The following is a 13,981-nucleotide window of genomic DNA, read 5'->3' as shown; positions in this document are numbered from 1 at the left end:
TTCTGTGCATCTAATGAGAGGATCATATGGTTCTTGTTTTTTCTCTTGCTGATGTGATGAATCACATTGATTTTTTTACGATGTGATGAATCACATTGATTTTTTCCCGAGAGTTGAACTAGCCTTGTGTCCCGGGGATAAATCCTACTTGGTCATGATGAATAATCTTCTTAATGTATTGTTGTATCCTATTGACTAGTATCTTGTTGAGAATTTTAGCATCCATGTTTATCAGGGATATTGGTCTATAATTTTCCTTTTTGTTGGGGTCTTTGTCTGGTTTTAGTAGTAAGGTGATGCTGGCTCATAGATCGAGTTTGGAAGTACTCCATCTCTTTCTATCTTTCCAAACAGCTTTAGTAAAATAGGTATGGTTTCTTCTTTAAACGTTTGATAAAATTCCCCTGGGAAGCCATCTGGCCCTGGACTCTTGTGTCTTGGGAGGTTTTTGATGACTGTTTCAATTTCCTCCCTGGTTATCAGCCTGTTCAGGTTTTCTGTTTCTTCCAGCTCCAGTTTTGGTAGTTTATGGCTTTCCAGATATGCGTGTATTTCTTCTAGAGTGACTAATTTATTGGCATATAGCTGTTCATAATGTGTTTTTAAAATCGTTTGTATTTCCTTGGTGTTGGTAGTGATCTCTCCTTTCTCATTCATGATTTTATTAATTTGAGTCTTTTCTCTTTTGTTTTTAATAAGGCTGGCTAATGTTTATCTATCTTACTAATTCTTTCAGTAAACCAACTCCTGGTTTTGTTGATCTGTTCCACAGTTTTTCTGGTCTCTATTTCCTTGAGTTCTGGTCGAATCTTTAACTCTCTTTTTCTGATGGTTGTACGATCTATTTGCTGTTTTTTCTCTAGCTCCTTTAGGTGTAAGGTTAGCTTTTGTAATTGAGTTCTTTCCAGTTTTTGGATGGTTGCTTGTGTTGCGATGTATTTCCCCCTCAGGACTGCTTTTGTTGTATCCCAAAGATTTTGAATGGTTTTATCTTCATTCTCATTAGTTTCCATGAATCTTTTTAATTCTTCCTTAATTTCCTGGTTGATCCTTTCATCTTTTAGCAGGATGGTCCTTAATCTTCACGTGTTTGAGGTCCTTCCAAACTTCTTCTTGTGATTTGCTTCTAATTTCAAAGCATTATGGTCTGAAAATATACAGGGACGATCCCAATCATTTGGTATTGGTTAAGACTTGATTAGTACCCCAGTATGTGGTCTGTTTTGGAGAAAGTTCCATGTGCACTTGAGAAGAATGTGTATTCAGTGCCGTTTGGATGTAAATTTATGTAAATATTGTGAAATCCATCTGGTCCAGTGTATCATTTAAAGCTGTTGTTTCTTTGGAGATGTTGTGCATAGATCTGTCAATTTTAGAAAGCGTTGTGTTCAAGTCAACCAATATAAGTGTATTATTGTCTACATATATCCTAACTTTGGTTATTAATTGATTGATATACTTGGCAGCTCCCACATAGGGGCATATATATTGATGATTGTTAAGTCCTCTTCTTGGATAGATCCTTTAAGAATGATATAGTGTCCCTCTTCATCTCTTAGTACAGTCTTTGGAATAAAATTTAATTCATCTGATATGAGGATGGCTACCCCTGCTTTCTTTTGAGGACCATTTTAATGGTAAATAGTTCTCCAACCTTTCATTTTCAGGCTGTAGGTGTCCTTACATCTAAAATGAGTCTCTTTCAGGCAACAAATAGATGGGTCTTGGTTTTTTATCCAGCCTGAAACCCTGTGTCTTTTGATGGGGTCATTAAGCCCATTCACTTTCAGAGTTACCATTGAAAGATATAAATTTAGTGTCATCATGATACTATTCAATCCCTGTTTTTGTGGTTTGTTTCTTTGGACTTCCTCTTTCTTTTACAGAGTCCTCCTTAATATTTCTTGCAGAGCTGGCTTGTTGGTCACATATTCTTTCATTTCCTGCCTATCTTGGAAGCTCTTTATCTCTCCTTCTATGCTGAATGAAAGCCTTGCTGGATAAAGTATTCTTGGCTGCATGTTCTTCTCATTTAGGACCCTTAATATATCCTCCCAGCTCTTTCTGGCCTGCCAGGTCTCTGTGGAGGTGTCTGCTGTTATCCTAATACTTCTCCATATAAAGGTTAGGGATTTCTTGTCTCTTGCTGCCTTAATGATTTTCTCTTTATCTTTGGAATTTTCAAGTTTCACTATTAAATGTTGAGGTGTCGAGAGGTTTATAGTGATTTTAGGGGTGGGGATCTATCTCCTGGATCTGAATGCCTGTTTCCCTTCCCAAGTTAGGGGAGTTCTCTGCTATGGTTTGTTCAAATACACTTTCTGGACCTCTGTCCCTTTTGGCATCCTTGGAATCCCCAATTTAACATGGATTTTTCCTTCTGAGGCTGTCATTCATTTCCCTTAACCTATCCTCATGATCTTTTAATTGTTTTTCACTTTTTTTCCTCAGTTTCTCTCCTTGCCGTGAACTTGTCTTCTATGTGACTCACTTGTTCTTCTACCTCATTAACCCTCATCGTTAGGACCTCCAGTTTGGATTGCTTCTCATTTAATTGGTTTTTAATTTCAGCCTGATTTGATCCAAATTCTGCAGTCATGAAGTCACTTGAATCCTTTATGCTTTTTTCTAGAGCTACCAGTAGCTTTATAATAGTGATTCTGAATTGGCTTTCTGACATTGAAATGTAATCCAAATTTTGTGCCTCTCTGGGAGATTGGACTGTTTCTTTCTTTTGAGGTGAGTTTTTCCTTCTTGTCATTTTGCTCAGTGCAGAGTGGTCAAAAACAAGTTGTACTGGAAAAGGGAGAAAAAGAGAGAAAAAAATTTGGAGGGGGGGCAAACAGAAAACAAAAAAGCAGTGGGAGTATGCTCTGATTCTATATACTGTAAATCTCTCGACCTCCCCTGGAACTTTCCAGTGCTGCTTGGTCAATAACTTGATTTTCCCCTGTTCTTCTAGCTGGTCTTCTGGGAGAGGGGCCTGATGTGCTGATTCTCAGGTGTGAGTACCTGGGGGAGCTGCGCAGCCCTCTGCCAGGTGGTTGCATGGCTCAGTGGGAGCTGTTCATCCCGTGAGGCCCCTGCTCAGTCCCAGGTACAAGGTGCCACCAGGAGGAACAACAACAGTGTTGTTGTTCATCTTTCCAACTCCGGAGTCAGCTCTCACAGCAACCACCGCAGCTCCCAGTACGCAGGGGCCTGGATGCTCCAGGGGCAGGGGGATGGATCTGTACTGCTCAGGGCTGCCTGGTGGCAGGAGCATCCTTGCTGTCCTGTTTCCTCCCAGCCTCCGCTTGTACCAGGGGAAGCGCCGGATCTTCGGCTGTGTCCCCCAGTGCCCTGGGCTCCAGGGCCTGCGTCGCTGGTATAGGGCTCCCGGGGCCTCGCAGCCTCCTCCGCGCCAAGCTGCCACTTGAGCCACCGCCCTAGCTGCTCCCTGGGCTACACAGCCCCCTCCACGTGGAGCGGCCGCCTGAGCCGCTCCCGGAGCTGCTCCCTGGCCCCCGGGTGCGCTCCAGCCCTTTAGGGAGCTCGGCCTGCAGTGTGTGGCTCGTTCTCCCCCGGAGCGCAGTTCCTCTGTTAGTGCCCCTGGCAGCCTGAGGGCATCCCTGCCCCTCCTGGGATCCTGTCTGAGCTCCCTACGAGTGCCTTTCTATCCGGGAAGATTAGAAAAGCTCCTGCTTCTCAGGGACTGGGCTTTCCTGTTCTGGGGGCACTTGCCGGGTGGCCTTAGCCCGGCTCCTCATGGGGGGCCCCTCCCCCTTGGATGCTTTTTTATTTCGTTTTGTTTTTCCATCTTTGTACTTTGATAGAAGCACAAAATCTTCTTACTGTAACATTCCAGCTGTTCTCTCTTTAAATCTCAGACCAAAATCGTAGGTTTTCAGGATGATTTGAAAGTTATCTAGCTAAGTTGGTAGGGATAGGTGACTTGGGGACCCTACTCTTCCGCCATCTTGCCCCGCCTCTCCTGTTTTATGATTTTTGCATTAGGGTTCTTTTCTACATACTTTAGAGTTTTTGTTGCAATTGTGAAGATGATGTATAGTTTTTCTACTACTTTTAGCAGTAATGGCATTGTATGAGAAAGCTGCTGTTTTTTGAGAATTGATCCTATATATATTATAACCTCACTTCAAAAAATTAAATTACATTTCTACATTCTTTATAGAAAATGTGTATAATACAACAAAATTGGGGAAAGTAACTCTTAATCCCACTCAGAAGGAGCCACACTGATAATATCTGACATATGTTCTGAGTCTTTAGAAATACTTTAAAATACTGACCAGCTACATTTTTTTCTCAGTATCTTTTAAAATGTCATGTGCTTAAAACAGTATTTGCTGGGGATCCCTGGGTGGCTTGGTGATTTAGTGCCTGCCTTTGGCCCAGGGCAGGATCCTGGAATCCCGGAATTGAATCCCACATCGGGCTCCCAGCATGGAGCCTGCTTCTCCCTCATCCTATGTCTCTGCCTCTCTCTCTCTCTCTCTGTGTCTATCATGAGTAAATAAAACATTTTTTTACTTAAATAAAACATTTAAAAACAGTATTTGCTTAGGTTTATCTTTGTGTTGGACATTTGAGTTGCCAACAGTTTCTCATTTACAAAGATTTTTTTAAAAATTTATTTATGATAGTCACACAGAGAGAGAGAGAGAGAAAGAGAGAGAAGAGGCAGAGACAGAAGCAGGCTCCATGCACCGGGAGCCTGACGTGGGATTCAATCCCGGGTCTCCAGGATCGCGCCCTGAACCAAAGGCAGGCGCCAAACTGCTGCACCACCCAGGGATCCCTACAAAGCTTCTTAGGAAACACTTTAAGCTTTTATATCTGAAAAAACTGTGAGTTTCCCCATTTGTGAAATGAGAATAATGATGAGTCTTCCAGGGTAGTTAATGAGGATTAAATGTGAGGAAATGGTGGATTGCTCATTGTAATGCCTGGCACATAAGAAAAGCTCAAGTATTTTCAGCTTTTGTCACTTATAAATTTCTAGATGTTACTTATATATCTTCTGTAATCTTTACTATCACCCTCTATGATGATATTGTCGTCTCCATTTAAGATAAGAAAACTGAGGTTCAAAATTTTTGCATATATGACCAGTTTGCAAAATTGGCACATGTCTTGGTTGCCTTTGTACTTTTTCCTGAAAAAGCAACTCTTTGAGTGAGGCTTACCTTTGTAGGAGAAGCAACTATGAGGGCTAGAAATAGCCCAATTCCTAGAAGAGGCAGACGCAGTGACCTCTTAAGCAATAAATAGTTCAAAATTTGCTTCTCAACTATGTGAAGAAAGTCCTAGGAGTTTAAAAACATCAGCAGCATCAGCCTGCAACTTTATTTTATTTGAAAGGTTTCCCTGTTTTTAAAAAACTGTATTTAATTCCAGTGTAGTTAGCGTACTAGTGAGACATTAGGTTCAGGTGTACTGTATAGTGATTCAACACTTCCAACACAAATCAGTACTCATCACAACAAGTGCACTCCATTAACCCTATCATCTATTACACTCATCCCCCACTCACTTCCCCTCTGGTAACCATCAATTTGTTCTCTATAATTAAGAGTCTGTTTATTAATTTGCCTTTTTTCTTTGTTCATTTGTTTTCTTAATTTCCATATACAAGTGAAATCATATGGTATTTGTCTTTCTTTGACTTATTTTATTCACCATTATACTCTTTAGCTCCATTCATTTCATTGCAATGGCAAGATTTCATTCTTTATATGGCTGAGTAATATTCCATTGTGTGTGTGTGTGTGTGTGTGTGTGTGTGTATACCCTCTAGATCTACCCATCTTTGCAAATGGAAAGGTGTTATTCTTTTTGCTCTCTGATTAATATTGCTATATATATATATACATATATATACACACACACAATGTATACACAATATACATAGATCACATCTTGTTTATCCATTTATCAACCAATACTGTTTTCCAGAGTGGCTCTACCAGTTTGTATTCCCACTAAAGTATAAGAGTGCTCCTCTTTCTCCAAATCCTCTTTAAGAAAAAGAATCCCTAAAAAAGATAAAGGATGTTCACTGTGGAAAAGAAAGTGGAGCTTCTTCAAAAAGTTAAAAAGAGAGCTACCCTATGATCTAGTAATTGCATTATTGGGTATTTATCCAATAAATACAAAAACCCTAATTCAAAGCGATATTTGCGCCCTTGTGTTTATAGCATTATTAGTTACAATAGCCGAATTATGGAAGATGCCTAAGTACCCATTGACAGATGAATATATATAAATTCATATACCCATACATTCCTACATATGTGACCCACATACTGGGTCACAAATCAGGTCTCAACCGATAGCAAAAATATTGTCCCCTGCATATTTTTAGACCATAATGCTTTGAAACTTGAACACAATAACAAGAAGAAATTTGAAAGAAACTCAAACACCTGGACGTTAAAGAGCATCCTGCTAAAAGAATAATGATTCAACCAGGAAATTAGAGAAGAATTAAAAAGATTCATGGAAACTAAAGACAATGAAGATACAATCATTCAAAATCTTTGGAATATAGCAAAGGGAGTCCTGAGAGGGAAATACATCGCAATACAAGCATCCCACAAATATGGAGAAACCTTAAATACACCAGCTAAACTCACACCAAAAGGAACTGGAGAAATAACAGCAAGTAAAACCTACACCAGGCAGAAGAAGAGTTAATAAAGATTCGAGCAGAACTCAATGAAATAGAGACGAAAAGAACTGTAGAACAGATGAAAAAAAAAAAAAACAGGCGTTGGTTCTTTGAAAGAATTAATAAGATAGATAACCTATTCACCAGCATTATAAAAATGAACACAGAAAAGACTCAAAACAATAAAATCACGAATAAAAGAGGAGGGTTCCCAACAAATACCAAGGAAATATAAAATATTTTGAAAACATATTATGAGCAGCTATACACCAGCAAATTAGGCAATCGAGAAGAAATGGGCGCATTTCTGAAATACCATGAACTACCAAAACTGGAACAGGAAGAAATACAAAACATGAAAGCCAATAACTGGGGAGGAAATTGAGGCAGTCATCAAAAAAAACAGCCCAAGACACAAAAGTCCAGCGCCAGATGGCTTCCCAGGAGAATTCTATCAAACATTTAAAGAAGAAACAATACCTATTCTACTAAAGCTGTTCTGAAAGATAAAAAGGGACGGAAAACTTCCAAACTCATTCTGTGAGGCCAGCATCACCTTAATTCCAAAACCAGAGACTCCACCGAAAAGGAGAATTATAGACCAATATCCCTGATGAACACAGTTGCAAAAATTCTCAAGATACTAGCCAATGGGATCCAACAGTACACTAAGCAGATTATTCACCATGCCCAAGTGGGATTTATCCCCGGGATGCAAGGCTGGTTCAACACTCATAAAGCAATCACCGTGATAGATCATATCAACAAGAGTAAAAACAAGAACCATATGATACTCTCAAAAGATGCAGAGAAAGCATTTGACAAAGACAGCATCCATTCCTGATCAAAACTCTTCAGGGTGTATGGATAGAGGGAACATTCGTCAGCATCTTAAAAGCCATCTACAAAAAGCCCACAGCAAATATCATTCTCAGTGGGGAAACACTGGGAGCCTTTCCCCTAAGGTCAGGAGCACGACAGGGATGTCCACTCTCACCACTGCTATTCAAAATAGTACTAGAAGTCCTAGTCTCAGCAATCAGACAACAAAAAGAAATAAAAGTCATTCAAACTGGCAAAGAATAAGTCAGACTCTCCCTCTTTGCAGATGACATGATAATGTACGTAGAAAACCCAAAAGACTCCACCCCAGATTGCCAAAACTCATAGAGCAATTCATCAGTATGTCAGGATACAAAATCAATGCCCATAAATCAGTGGCATTTCTATACACTAACAATAAGACTGAAGAAAGAGAAATTAAGGAGTCAATCCCATTTACAATTGCACCCAAAAGCATAAGATACCTAGGAATAAACCTAACCAAAGACGTAAAGGATCTATACCCTAAAAACTGCAGAACACTTCTGAAAGAAATTAAGGAAGGCACAAGAGATGGAAAATATTCCATACTCATGGACTGGAAGAATTAATATTGTGAAAATGTTAATATTATCCAGGGCAATTTACATGTTTAATGCAATCCCTATCAAAATACCATGGACATTCTTCAGACAGTTGGAACAAATCATCTTAAGGTTTTTGTGGAATCATAAAAGACCCTGAATAGCCAAGCGAATACTGAAAAAGGAAACCAGAGCCGGGGGCATCATAATGCCGGATTTCAAGTTGTACTACAAAGCTATTATCAAGACAGCACGGTACTAACACAAAAACAGACATATAGATCAATGGAAAAGGATAGAGAATTCAGGAATGGGCACTCAACTCTATGTTCAACTAATCTTTGACAAAGCAGGAAAGACTATCCACTGAAAAAAGGACAGTCTGTTCAATAAACGGTGCTGGGAAAATTGGACATCCACATGCAGAAGAATGAAACTAGACCATTCTCTTACACCATACACAAAGATCAACTCAAAATGGATGAAAGATCTAAATGTGATACAAGAATCCATCAAAGTCTCAGAGAAGAACACAGGCAACACCCTTTTGGAACTTAGCCACATAACTTCTTGCAAGATACATCTATGAAGGCAAGGGAAACAAAAGCAAAAATGAACTATTGGGATTTAATCAAGATAAAAAGCTTCTGCACAGCAAAAGAAACTGTCAACAAAACTAAAAGATAACCTACAGAATGGGAAGATATTTGCGAATGACATGTCATTTAAAGGGCTACTATCCAAGATCTATAAAGTACTTATTAAACTCAACATCCAAGAAACAAACAATCCAATTGAAAAGGGCAAAGACACGAACAGAAATTTCACCAAAGAAGCCATACGCATTCCAATAAGCACATGAGGAAATGCTCTGCATCACTTGTCGTCATGGAAATACAAATCAAAACCACAATGAGATACCACCTCACACCAGTGAGAATGGGAAAAATTAACAAGGCAGGAAACCACAAATTTTGGAGAGGATGTGGAGAAAGGGAAATCCTCTTGCACTGTTGGTGGGAATGTGAACTGGTACAGACCCTCTGGAAAATTGTGTGGAGATTCCTCAAAGAGTTTAAAAAGAACTGCTTTATGACCCAGCAATTGCACTGCTGGGGATTTACCCCAAAGTTACAGATGCACTGAAATGGCAGGACACCTGTACCCCAATGTATATAGCAGCAATGTTCACAATAGTCAAACTGTGGAAGGAGCCTTGATTTCCTTCGACAGATGAATTCATAAAGAAGATGCGGTATAAACAATGGAATATTATTCAGGATTAGAAACGACAAATACCCACCATTTGCTTCAACGTGTATTGGATTGGAGGGTATTATGGTGAGTGAAGTAAGTCAATTGGAGAAGGACAAACATTATATGGTCTCATTCATTTGGGATCAATAAAAAATAGTGAAAGAAAATCTAGGGAAAAGGAGAGAAAATGAGTGGGAAATATCAGTCAAGGTGACAGAACATGAGAGACTCCTAACTCTGGTAAACAAACAAGGGGTGCTGGAAAGGGAGGTGGGCAGGGAGTTGGCGTGACTGGTGACAGGCACTGAGGGGGGCACTTGACAGGATGAGCACTGGGTGTTATGCTATATATTGGCAAAACAAACCGAATAAAAATATACAAAAAAAAGACAACCTACAGAATGGGAGAAGATATTTGCAAACCACATATTTGATAAAGGGTTAGTATCCAAGATTTATTAAGAACTTATTAAACTCAACTGCAAAGAAACAAAAAAAATCTAATCATGAAATGGGTAAAATCATGAATAGAACTTTCACCAAAGAAGACATACACATGGCTATCAAACACATGAGAAAATGCTCTGCATCTCTTGCCATCAGGGAAATACAAATCAAAACCACAATAAGATACCACCTCACACCCGTGAGAATGGGGAAAATTAACAAGGCAGGAAACCACAAATGTTGGAGAGGATGTGGAGAAAGGGGAACCCTCTTGCACTGTTGGTGGGAATGTGAACTGGTGCAGCCACTCTGGAAAACTGTGTGGAGGTTCCTCAAAGAGTTAAAAATAGACCTGCCCTACGACCCAGCAATTGCACTGCTGGGGATTTACCCCAAAGATACAGATGCAAGGAAACGCCGGGACACCTGCACCCCGATGTTTCTAGCAGCAATGTCCACAATAGCCAAACTGTGGAAGGGGCATCAGTGTCCATCAAAAGATGAATGGATAAAGAAGATGTGGTCTATATATACAATGGAATATTAGTTAGCCATTAGAAATAACAAATACCCACCATTTGCTTCGACGTTGATGGTACTGAGGGTATTATGCTGAGTGAAGTACGTCAGTTGGAGAAAGACAAACATTATATGGTTTCATTCATTCGGGGAATATAAAAAATAATGAATGGGATTATAGGGGAAAGGAGAGAAAATGAGTTCAGATATTAGGGAGTGTGACAGAACATAAGAGACTCCTGACTCTGATAAATGAACAAGGGTAGTGGAAGGAGAGGTGGGCAGGAGGATGGGATGACTGGGTGATGGGTACCGAGGCACCTGCTTAATGAGATGAGCACCGGGTGTTATGCTCTCTGTTGGCAAATCAACTCTAATAAAAAAATATACAAAAAAATTTTTTTAAAGCCCGGTCTTGGCTGACTGGCTCAGTCAGAGGAACACGTTACTCTTGATCTTAGGAGCCATGAGTCTGAGTCCCATGTTGGGGGGCAGAGATTGCTAAAATAAATTAATTAATTAAAACTTTTTATTTATTTATTTATTTATTTATTTATTTAATAATAAATTTATTTTTTTATTGGTGTTCAATTTACCAACATACAGAATAACACCAGTGCTCAACCTGTCAAGTGCCCCCCTTAGTGTCCGTCACCCATTCACCCCCAACCCCTGCCCTCCTCCCCTTCCACCGCCCCTAGTTCGTTTCCTAGAGTTAGGATTCTTAATCGGAGAAGGACAAACATTATATGGTCTCATTCATTTAGGGAATATAAAAAACTGTGAAAGGGAATAAAGGGGAAAGTAGAGAAAATGAGTGAAAATATCAGTGAGGATGACAGAACCTGAGAGACTCCTAACTCTGGAAAATGAACAAGGAGTAGTGGAAAGGGAGGTGGGCGGGGGGTTTGGGGTGACTGGGTGATGGGCACTGAGGGGGTCACTTGATGGGATGAGCACTGGGTGTTATGCTATATGTTATCAAATTGAATTCCAATAAAAAAAGACAAAAAAAAAAAAACCCTCAATAGCTTCTTATCCCTGAGGTTTTCTCATCTCACAGCTCTGTGGAAAAAAAAAACTTAAAAAAATGTCCTTGGGGGTATTATGCTGAGTGAAGTAAGTCAATCGGAGAAGGACAAACATTATATGGTTTCATTCATTCGGGGAATATAAAAAATAGTGAATGGGAATAAAGGGAAAGGAGACAAAATGAGTGAAAATATTAGTGAGAATGACAGAAAATGAGAGACTCCTAACTTGGAGAAACAAACAAGGGGTAGTGCAAGGGGAGGTGAGTGGGGGGATGGTGTGACTGGGTGTTGGGCACTGAGGGGGGCACTTGACAGGATGAGTACTGGGCGTTATACTCTATGTTGGCAAATCAAACTCCAATTAAAATAAAAGAAGAAAAAGGATCCCCACAGTGAGCCTGCTTCTCCCTTTGCCTGTATCTCTGCCTTTCTCTCTGTGTGTCTCCTATGAATAAATAAATAAAATCTTCAAGAAAATGAGGCAGTTTACATAATGAGCAGTGGGTATTGTTGCAACTGATGAATTACTACTCTCTACCTCTGAAACAAAAAGTGAGAGAGAGTGAGAGAGAAACTTGAAGAGTTTATTCTAAACCAAGTAACATTTAGAGAAGGACAACACATTGGGCACAGTTTTGATGCCCTCAGTATTGTGCCACTAAACATATGCCTCCTGCTTCCAGATTCCAACCCTTTGTCTGGCACATTTCTCTGCAGGAGCAATGGTCTGGGCGGGAAACCAGACTCTCATCTCCCAGTTCATCCTCCTGGGCCTTTTCACCCACTCCCCACTGCACCTCCTCCTTTTTTCCATCATCATAGTAATGTTCCTGGTGGCCCTCTCTGGCAATGGGCTCATGATCCTCCTCATAAATGTTGACTCCCGCCTGCACAGCCCCATGTACTTCTTCCTCAGCTGGCTGTCACTCATGGACCTTATGCTCATCTCCACCATTGTGCCACGGATGGCCACCAACTTCTTCCTGGGCCATGGATCCATCTCCTTCACAGGCTGTGGGCTCCAGATCCTCTTCTTTCTCACTCTCCTGGGGGATGAATGCTTCCTGCTGGCCTTCATGGCCTATGACCGCTATGTGGCCATCAGCAACCCACTGAGGTACTCAGTGGTCATGAGCCGCCGTGTCTGCTGGCTTATGGTGGCAGGGTCCTGGCTCTTTGGCCTGGTGGATGGACTGATCCAGGCCATTTTTACCCTGCGTTTCCCTTACTGTGGCTCACAGGAGATCGACCACTTCTTCTGTGAGGTCCCTGCCATACTGAAGTTGGCCTGTGCTGACACCTCCCTCTATGAGACCATGATCTATGTCTGTTGTATCCTAATGCTGCTCCTGCCTTTCTCTGTCATCTCGGCTTCCTACCTGCGGATCCTGGTAGCAGTGCTCCACATGCGTTCTGCTGAAGGTCGACAGAAGGCCTTTGCTACCTGCTCCTCTCACATGGCAGTGGTCTCTCTCTTTTATGGGGCTGCCATGATCACCTACATGCGGCCTCAGGCATACCACTCCTCCAAGCAGGACAAGGTGGTCTCGGCTTTCTATACAATGGTCACCCCTATGCTCAACCCACTTATCTACAGCTTGAGGAACAAGGAAGTGGCTGAGGCTCTCAGGAAACTCCTGGGGAGGTGTCCCTGTCGTGGGGGGCAGGGGTAGTTGACATTAGCACCTGTGGATATGGGTTCTGGGGCCTGGAACTTGGAATTAGCCTCTGTTGTTGACTGGAAAGAAAACAGATATGCTGTACTGAAAATAAAAGTCATTCCCTATATAAATAATAGTGAAAGGGAATATAAGGGAAGGGAGAAGAAATGTGTGGGAAATATCAGAAAGGGAGACAGAACATAAAGACTCCTAACTCTGGGAAACAAACTAGGGGTGGTGGAAGGGGAGGAAGGTGGGGCGTGGGGGTGAATGGGTGACGGACACTGAGGGGGACACTTGACGGGATGAGCACTGGGTGTTATTCTGTATGTTGGTAAATTGAACACCAATAAAGAATTAATTTATTAAAAAAAAGTCATTCCCTAACCAGAGTTAATCAGATTAATACATCAATGTAACCATGCATGTCTATGCTGAGTATGGATTGCATGGAAGGAGGGTTGTGCCAATGGGTTTACAAAGAATAGGATACATGAGGGAGTTGAGGAGATGGCGAGGAGTAGGGGTCCTTAACTCATGTGGCCCCACCATCTTACCTAGATTACTTTCAAACCATCCTGAAAACCTATGAATTCGACATGAGATTTGAAGAGAGAACAGCTGGAATGCTACAGAGAGAAGGGTTTTCACTTCTAACAAGGTAAGAAGGTGGAAAAAAAATAAAAAAGAATCAAGTGGGGGAGGGGCCCCGTGAGGAATCAGGCTAAAGCCAGGCAGCAAAAGCTCCGAGACAGGAAAGCCCAGCCCCAGAGAAGCAGGAACTTTAAAAAGTCTGCATAGGATTCTTCCTGGATGGAAAGGCACCTGGCAGGGAAATCCAGCAGAATCGCAGGAGAAGGCAGTGGAGCCTCCAGTTTCCCGGAGTCACTAACAGAGGAAGTGCACCCCAGGGGAGAGCAAGCCACACACCCGGGCCCAACAGGGAACCCGGGAGAAGCCTGTTGGTCAGGCGGGGGATCCAGG

At 41.3% G+C, this 13,981-nt stretch overlaps 1 protein-coding gene across 1 annotated transcript; it reads left to right on the top strand.

Annotated features, from left to right (window-relative positions):
* The first annotated feature begins 12,058 nt into the window (after window positions 1-12,058).
* LOC144321559 (olfactory receptor 2V1-like) lies at window positions 12,059-13,009 on the top strand. Its single transcript, XM_077910928.1, has one exon. It carries the CDS (start codon window positions 12,059-12,061, stop codon window positions 13,007-13,009), a length of 951 nt encoding a protein of 316 aa, XP_077767054.1.
* Window positions 13,010-13,981: the final 972 nt, after the last annotated feature.

The sequence above is a fragment of the Canis aureus genome, chromosome 10 (genome assembly GCF_053574225.1).
Source record: "Canis aureus isolate CA01 chromosome 10, VMU_Caureus_v.1.0, whole genome shotgun sequence".
Taxonomy (NCBI): domain Eukaryota; kingdom Metazoa; phylum Chordata; class Mammalia; order Carnivora; family Canidae; genus Canis; species Canis aureus.
Note: the sequence above shows the minus strand (reverse complement) of the source record. Positions and strands in the feature narration are given on the sequence as shown.